The following is a 9,046-nucleotide window of genomic DNA, read 5'->3' on the forward strand; positions in this document are numbered from 1 at the left end:
CCATGGGCCGAGCTTCCCACAGAGGAGCTCTGCTGTCTGGCATGGACTCTCTGGTGTCTCAAAAGATCGGATCTCTGTATAAAGCGCCGATTGCACAGAGGACATTTAAATGGCTGCTCCCCAGTGTGGCTCCGCTGATGCATTATTAAAGTGGACCTTTGAATAAAACCTTTGCCGCACTCGGTACATTTGTACGGTCGATCTTTGCTATGAACCTTCTGGTGTTTGGACAAAGCCAATTTTTCAGCAAATGTCTTCTGGCAGCATGCGCACTGATAGGGACGTTCACCCGTATGCGTCCTCTGATGTTTCACCAGATCCGACCTCTGAATAAAACCTTTGCCGCACTCGGTACATTTGTACGGTCGATCTTTGCTATGAATCTTCTGATGTTTGGACAAAGCTGATTGTTCAGCAAATGTCTTCTGGCAGAATGCGCACCGATAGGGACGTTCACCCGTATGCGTCCTCTGATGTTTCACCAGATCCGACCTCTGAATAAAACCTTTGTGGCACTCTTGGCACTGGAAAGGCCGTTCTCCGGAATGGGTCCACATATGTTTCTTCAGGTTGGAGTTTTGGTTAAAAGCTTTCTTGCACTGCGGACATTGGAAGGTTTTCTGCCTCGAATGCACCTGCTGGTGCCGAATGAACGACGAGCGATGCCTGAAAACTTTCTAGCAGTGAGTGCAGATAAAAGGCGAATCCTTGGTGGGAAATTTCTCACGTTTGGGCCCCAATCTGCTCTGGGCTTTGTTGGAAACCTTCGTGTGAGTAGCCATATGCCGGACGAGGATGGTACTGGAGGTGAAGCTCCTGGCACACTCAGTACAGCGATAAGGCCGCGCGCTGCTGTGCGTCCTTTTGTGTTTCATTAAAGAGGAACTTTCTGCAAAGCGTTTATCACAGACGGAGCAGCAGTAGGGTTTTTCCCCCGTGTGGGTACGAAGGTGTTTGACCAGGTCGGAGTTCTGAATAAAATGCTTGGAACAGACGTTACATCGATAAGGCCGCTCCCCTGTGTGTGTCTTGAGGTGCTTGGTGAGGGTGGAGCTCTGGGTATAGGTGTTATGGCACAGAGGACACTTGTATGGCCGCCCGATGTCTGCCGCCCCCTTGTCAGGCCGGTCACACACAGGAGCCTGGAACTTTCTATCAGAGAAGCTTGATTGGGGTCTCCTGAACTTGCAGCACTCTTGATGCCTCTCAGCGGTTTGAAAGTTTTTCTCTAAGTGACAACATATAAAAGATTTATCTTCAGGGGTCACAGCAGATGGGACATTATTATTATTGGGGAACTCTGGCGTCTCTTCCTCCATCTTTATTCCCGATAGCAGCAAATCACGGGCCAGATCTTCATGATGAAGGATTTCCCTGAGCTCCAGATTATCGCATTAGTCTCCAACTTCCCTCTTAACAGATCCGTCTACCAAGAGAGAAATCCAAAAGCAAAATTATTCATCAACACAACACAATATGTTACAAATTATAAATCCAAATTCTGAGAACAGAAAGGACAGGTTAGAACTCTTCGGACCAAATTTATCTGGCCCAGGAGATTTGTCTTTACTTCCTGTTCTATACACAGACAACAGGAAGTGAAATTTCTCCAATGTAAGGAATTCATGCCAGTTCTTTGTTCTCTCTTGGCAGGAGTTTGGTTTTAGGATTTGGCTCATACAGCAGAGCGTCTGATATCGTTCAAAACAAATACAGAGAAACCAAAAACATTTCCTATTAGGAAGAAAAATGCGGAGACTGTGTTATCTAATTCAAAGTTTCTCACTCAGGGTTCCTCTAGAGGGCGGTAGAGGTTCCCTCAGCAGTTTGCACCTCTCAGGTCAGTTTAGGTGACACCAATGATCTTTTTGGTTATCTGTAAGGGTGACCCCAGGGAAAAAAAGATTCATCCTCACCCAGCCAGGTGCTTCCATCTCAGTCCTCCTCTAACCAGGGGTCTCCGCCATCTTCTAACCGAGAGATGATTTCCGGCTTCTGTATGTGACAACCTGCGAGAGGACAAAAAAAAGCTGAGGGCAGGGAGGACATTGGAGGAAATACCCCACTTACTGGGCAACCCCCCCAGAGCCCCATGTGTTCAGCCTATCACAGCCCAGGTCAATAGAAGCAGTAACATAACCAATCACAGAGGACCTTCAGCCTGCAGGCCCCCGCAAATCTTTACTTATAATTTGGGGACCACCAATACAGCTCGGACCCCTGAGGACCCCCTGATTGTGGTGGTAATAAAGAAAGTCCAGGTCAATCCTCATTCGATTGGCTCACTGGAGCCCCCCGGGGTATCACTGTGTTATAATCTGGGCTTGGTCCTGCCATTCTCTGCCCCAGACCTTGCCACGTCCATAGCCCCCCTCCCCCGGCTGCGAGTTGCCATTATGACATTGGATTGTGTGCAGCTAAACCTTGAAACACGTCAGCAACCAATGACCTGATATTACCACAATGATACCCCAACACTGGCAGAACCATGGAGGAAACCATCTCAGTGTGCCAAGGTGTGGGCGGGGCATCTGGGAGATCCATGCCATGTTTTACAATCGTCATCATCTATATATATATAAAGTTGGATGTAGGTAAGGTGTGTGTTCCACCATCATTCCAAAACACATGGAGACATTTCAACCAAACTTGCCATACGTATGACGGAGACTCATGTGCACCTGTCATCTTTGTACAGCGCTGTGCTATATGTCAGAGCTATATTTGGATGTATGTGTGTATGTATTGCTCAGTGACAGTGTGCCTTTTGCTTACATACCTTTTTCGGACTTTTTTACAAATGTCTAGCCTATAATAATGCCTTCCAGAAAACGTAAGGGCATTGGCCAGGTGCAATCAAATGCAAAAAAAATGAAACACGGTAGACAAGAAAATCCCAAAGACAGATAGAAGACTTGCCACGCTGCGCAAGAGAGCTGCTACATCTAGAGCTTCAGAGACAGTACAACAGCATGAGGCCCGACTACAGGAAATGAGAGAAAGAGCTACTACATCTAGAGCTTCAGAGACAGTACAACAGTGTGACACCCGACTACAGGAAATGAGAGAAAGGGCTACTACATCTAGAGCTTCAGAGACAGTACAACAGCGTGAGACCAGACTACAGGAAATGAGAGAAAGCTACCACATCTAGAGCTTCAGAGACAGTACAACAGTGTGACACCCGACTACAGGAAATGAGAAAAATAGCTATTTTATCTAGAGCTTCAGTGACAGTACAACAGCATGAGGCCCGACTACAGGAAATGAGAAAAAGAGCTACTACAGCTAGAGCTTTAGAGACAGTACAACAGCATGAGGCCCGACTACAGGAAATGAGAAAAAGAGCTACTACAGCTAGAGCTTCAGAGACAGTACAACAGCATGACACAAGACTACAGGATAACAGAGATAGAGCTACTACATCTAGAGCTTCAGAGACAGTACAACAGCATGAGGCCCGACTACAGAATAAGAGAGTTAGGGCTACTACATCTAGAGATTCAGAGACAGTACAACAGCGTGAGACCCGAGTACACGAAATGAGAGAAAGAGCCAGACAACCACGGACTGCATAACTGTCAAGCCAAGAAGTTTAAATCTGAGTCCCCTGGTATTGGCTGCAAAGAAGGGAAAGTCTAACTCTGCCAACTCGAAGCCCCAGTTACCCGGGCACCGCCGGGTAATCAGCTAGTTTACAATAAGATTTAATAATAAAAGATTCAGATTTGTAAAATTCCCAAGCTTCTCATACTGTGCGACTTCCAAAAGGCGACACTGCCAGCCAATCAGCTGCTCTGCCTCACACAGACCCCTCTCATGCCATGGCGCCTGCTAATAGGATTCCAGGGAGTCTGCTATTCGCTACATAGAGGGGGCGGAGCTCCTCACCTACGGACAGCATACATTGGTAGGCGATGTGGGTGGGCGGTACATATAGGTAGCCCCCTGTTATGGAGCAGTGGGCGGGGCTCCCTACCCTCAGATCAGTGGGCGGGGCTCATTACCCTCGGGGCAGTGGGCGGGGCTTATTACCTGCGCTGCAGTGGGCGGGGCTCCTAACCAGCTGAGTAGTGGGCGGGGCTCCTTACCCGCGGAGCAGTGGGCGGGGCTCCTTACCCTCGGAGCAGTGGGCGGGGCTCCTTACCTGCGGAGCAGTGGGCGGGGCTCCTTACCTGCAGCCAGCATACATTGGTAGGTCTCCCTCATGACGCTCCTGTAGAGCTCCCGCTGGGAGGAGCTGAGACTCCGCCATTCGCTGCTTGAGAAATACACCGCCACCTCATCAAACGCCTGGACGACCTGCAGGAGGCGACACCAAAGGAGAATTACACCGAGCCGCGGTACCTACACCTCCTAATATGCCCTGTCATGTGACATAGGAAGGGGGATGATGGGAGTTGTAGTTCACAAATTCACACTTCAGTGTGTGGGCGGGGCAAAATTACTTCATAGATGTAACAACCCGGCCAGAGACCCCCACACTGTGCCAGGGCTCCCCTCCTCCCCCCCCCCCCGGGGTCTCTCACACCCGGTCACCCTCCCCCGGGTTTCTCCCACACCCGGTAACCCGCCCCCTCCCGGTCATTTCTCTCACCGACATTCCCGATCTCACTTCGGCCATTCCGCTGACTGACTAAGCTCCGAACCTTCCCGGCATGCACCTCACCCCAGCCAATCAGCGCGTCCGGAGTGGGAGGAGCGCTGGCGGTAGTTACCGCCCACTTTCTCTTGGCTCTACATATGCAGGGCGCAGCAGGCTGTGACTGCAAAACCGGAAGTAGAATGTGTAGCGATCACCATGGAAACAGAGAGACCCGGAAGTTTAATTGCTGCTCATCCAAAGCTGGAAACCAACATCATTTGGTCTGATGGTCCCATCCCCCTACATTTCAGGGCCTCATCCCCATCCTCCGCATCATGTGACTGGGGTATATAGGGGTCACTGCTGGGAAATGCCACCCCTCTGGCCGTGTGCGGCCCCCGGTGACCTGGATGAGGATCCGATGTGTCTGACAGCCAGAACAACGACATTTCCTGGAGCTGAGGCATGGCAGCCATCCTCTGTTCCACATGTGTTCCTGTGGCCCCGTGTACGCCGGTCATACGTGTTTAAATGTACAGGGTGTACATGTAAACACGTATGACTGGCGTACATGGGGCCACAGGAACACGTGTATCCAGCCAACCAGACAGTCATCTCATGGGGAGGCCCTGTGGTTAGATGGCAGCCTCAGCACCTATATGAAACACCAGACATCCTCAGGGGTGGGGCTTCCACATCATTACCTGCCTATTGTACATTCCTCGAGGGTAGGATTTCCAAGCATTACCTATTGTTCATTCCTCAGGGGTGGGGTTTCCAACCATCACCTATTGTTCATTCCTCAGGGGTGGGGCTTCCACATCATTATCTGACCATCTATTGTACATTCCTCAGGGGTGGGGCCTCCACATCTCTGTCTGACCATACAGACCACCTATTGCAGTGGTCACCATCCAGTGCAACACCAAGTAGGTCAGAAGAACGCTGGGGGACACCGGCCAGAGCCACAGACCATGTCCCCCATACAGATCTCAGGCTCAGGACAGTGGGCAGCTTGTGTCTCAGGCTCAGACCTGCGATGGGAAAGTGGGCAGGTTCAAATTATGACATCACTAAAGGGAAAGTGACAACCGGCTCCCCACACAGGCGCGGTCCAGAGCCGGCAAATTCAGTGGTCCGCCAAGGTTGGTGACCAATGATTTATTGTATAATCCTCAGGGGTGGGGCTTCCACGCATTTATCTGAAAAATAATCCTAATGATAAGTCCTTAAGGGAGGGTCTTACAGAACAGATATGCTTTCCTCAGGGGTGGGGTTGTCACAATACTACTTGATGATACATACCACCAATTTCGTGCCCCCCAGGGACAGGATTTCCTGCACCTCTATCTGGACCGATTATTGAGTGCTCTCCAAGGAAGATGGAGTCTGTCTACTCAAATAGGAAAAGTGCGTGCATTGTCCTTACATCGGACATATAACACTACACACGTCACATGAAATATATATATATAAACATATATTTATCCCCTGTGTCACCCTCTCCCCCAAATCTTTTTTTACAGGGTTCCTCCTTAGCTTTCAACAAGCTGATTGGCTCCTCCAGGTCACTCCAATCTGCTACACCAATATGAATGCAGCTTTTTCTATCAAGAACTAGGACTATCCGCTATTGGCCCACCAGTCTGAAGAATACCTTACTGGCCAATAGTAAAGGTGAGGAGGCGGGGCCAAGCTTTTATATTCACAGAGCTGCATTACAATCCGATTGCCACAAGGGGGGGGGGGTAGGTGGGGTTCTCTGTGGGGTCAGGGCACAGAAGCTCCAATCGCTGCGAGGTCAATTCATGATTCATGGCATGATACACGAGTAGGTATGAGACGTGCAGCAACACAAACAGTTTTTATTGTAGGTGAAGAATTTACCCAATTACAAATCTTTCCATGCTACAGAAACCAAAGGTTGTGACACCATGTGACCCAACACACGAGGGCGCTGGTTTCTGCCCTCATAGAACAGCATTTACATTGTAAACCTAAACTGACTGGCCATAGAACTGATCTCTAACTAGTGCCCCAAGTTGTCTCTGTGTGTCATAAAATGATCAGAGGAAAAACATCTGCGGATCTCCTCACCCTCTGTACAGCCAATTCCTGTCTACACTCTGCATGGCATTTCTCCTAATGGTGACAACAGCAGCCCATGCCAGCATAATGTGTAATGAAAGGGCCCTTTGTAGTCACCATTGAAGATCATCATTGGGGGATGATGGGGGAAAGAAAGAGCATTGCTTCCTGGCAGGATCACGATACAAATTAAAGAATGGCTCCGCCTGTATATCCCGGCTAGGCCTGAACATTCACCTATCCAAGCTGAGAGGGGACAGGTTCTCTTTTGTAATTACCATCACACAAATCTGGAAAATTATTTCATAAAAATTTATTTATTGCATGAAAAACCTAAAATGTTCAACCACCGGCTGAGAAATCAAACTTCCCATCCCCCGGCCTGGTCCTTTCATTTCACGCGCCATGGTCCCCGGATCGAAATAAACATTTATAGGTGACATTCGGGCCCCGGCGGGATGTTCTTTGGATCAGCAGGAACCAAAATCAACCAAAAAAAAAAAAAAGTTATTTTTGAAAAAAGTGAACAAACGGCCACTTAAGTTTCTTCTCGCTAATTGTCTAGCGTTCCGTCTTCGTACAAAAAACAAAAACAGTGACGCCTATGGAGCGCAACCTAACTTTCATTCCCACTACAGCGCCCCTCTAAGCAAAATAACTTCAACAACCTCCCGCGCCCTCTCTGGCCTATCCGACGCCAGAAAAAAAAACGAGGGAAAACTCTGTCATTAACATAACTAAAGGATATCAGAAAAATAGAACTATATTTTATATTTCCCCGCTTCCTTCCCCCGACTCTCTATACAAAACACCCCATTCCCAGAAAAGCGCACAGCCTGAGGTCATGTGACTATGGGACCGCCTCTCCCGCGGTCAGACAAACGGACGACTATACAGTCTGAGGCTGTGAACATAGCAGGACAGGACAGTTCATTTGGAGAATAAGCCCCTCCTCTTTCCAGTGTGGTTCCCTCCCCCAAATGCTGGCAGGTGGGTGGGATTATAATCTCTGCAGCCAATGCATGGAAGGCTAAACTTAGCACAGTCCCACAAGGAGCAGAGCGGAGTTCAGCTTTTGGAGGAAGGTCCTGGAGCTGGTCGGATGGAGCGCACGGGCTCAGGGGCTGGTTTCATGTGCCGCGGCGGACGTCCTCTGCGTTTTCCTGTTGAAACCGGGGTACTCGGCTGGTCAGGTGACTTGGGGGTTTCAGGAGCAGCTTTGGGACTTTCATCTTCCTCCACCTTAGTATTGGACGGGGAGCCGTTAGCAGCAGATTGGTTCTGCCGTGCGGCGGCTCTGTCCTGTCTGAGCTGTCGCAGCTCATCGCGAATGTCTGTGAGTACACTGAGGAGCTGTTGCTGCAGCTCTCTGTCTTGTACTCGTTGTTGCTGCTGTCGGGTTCTCTCCTCCTCCCATATGCCTAGCTCCTGGTCGTACATCCGGTCCCAGCGCTCCTCCAGTTCCAAAAGTCTCTGCATTTTGGCCTTCACTTCGTCCTTGCCATTGCTGGCCTCGCATGAGCAGTCCCCGTTGGCAGGAAGATCGGTGCCAGAGGAGGGGTCTCCATCCTGGGAAGAGGTGGAAGGCATGGAGTCATCTGCAGCATTTTCACTGGGCTGTGGAGATGCCGACTGTCCTTCCCATTCATCCTGGCTCTCCGGGAGAGGGGAATTCTTTCCGGGGTCCTGGCTGTCATCCTCCTCATCCTCCACTTTCAGTTTTAATATTTCGGTGTTGTCGCAGGCGTCTGAGGGTGCTGGGTTGTCTCCATTCCATTCTGCGGGGGTGGTGACATTGGATACCGATCCCTCGGGGGAGGAGACTGTGGAGCATTGAGATTCGCAGCGGGCTGGGACTGTGATTGGCTGTGTCGGTAACACTTCTTGCTTTACAGTTAGGATCTGCGGTGTGGCTGCCACAATGGTCTGCTGGGCTTGGAGGATGGTTGGCGTTGTCACCAATGTGGCCGCATCCTTGGCTGACCAAGTCTCTGGAAAAGGTTTAATTGTGATACCCGGGGTGACCGTTGGAGTGGCTGAAGGAGTGACATCCATATCCTGCTCTTCATTGTCCCCATCTGACATAACAAAAGACAGCTGGGCTGGGGAGGTGCTGACCAGTGGTGACATCAGAGAAAACTCGGCGGCATGTAGCCGGGGACTGGCTGGGGGCAGAACAGAGGACAAATAAAGTTATTACAAGAGCTAAAAAATAACTACACCAGCTATACATAGGGGAAGAATTCCCAACCTGTGCCGAGCCTACCGCTCCTTCTCCATCTCACTCACCCCTCCCACCTGCAGGTGGCCTGCCCCTCCCCCACCCACCTGCCCCCTTCCCCACCTACCTGCGTGTGCCTGTCCACCTGCCCC

The 9,046-nt window shown here is 50.2% G+C and overlaps 2 protein-coding genes across 2 annotated transcripts in view; both read right to left on the reverse strand.

Annotated features, from left to right (window-relative positions):
* Positions 1–1,289: 1,289 nt before the first annotated feature.
* Positions 1,290–4,748, reverse strand: LOC140331817 (zinc finger protein 92-like). The gene is made up of 4 exons (XM_072413134.1): positions 4,598–4,748; positions 4,176–4,302; positions 1,917–2,009; positions 1,290–1,426 (listed from the first exon to the last, which is right to left on the reverse strand). The coding sequence occupies exons 1-3, from the start codon at positions 4,622–4,624 to the stop codon at positions 1,936–1,938; spliced, it is 228 nt and encodes a 75-aa protein (XP_072269235.1). The 5' UTR covers positions 4,625–4,748; the 3' UTR covers positions 1,290–1,426; positions 1,917–1,935.
* A 2,222-nt stretch (positions 4,749–6,970) lies between these two features.
* The window catches only part of LOC140331800 (uncharacterized), a 6,894-nt gene continuing 4,818 nt past the window's right edge, over positions 6,971–9,046 (reverse strand). Inside the window, exon 4 of the mRNA XM_072413101.1 lies at positions 6,971–8,838. Within this exon, the coding sequence (XP_072269202.1) occupies positions 7,742–8,838 (1,097 nt within the window). The 3' untranslated portion in view covers positions 6,971–7,741. The remainder of the gene's footprint in view (positions 8,839–9,046) is intronic.

Source organism: Pyxicephalus adspersus, chromosome 5, assembly GCF_032062135.1.
Source record: "Pyxicephalus adspersus chromosome 5, UCB_Pads_2.0, whole genome shotgun sequence".
Classification (NCBI taxonomy): Eukaryota; Metazoa; Chordata; class Amphibia; order Anura; family Pyxicephalidae; genus Pyxicephalus; species Pyxicephalus adspersus.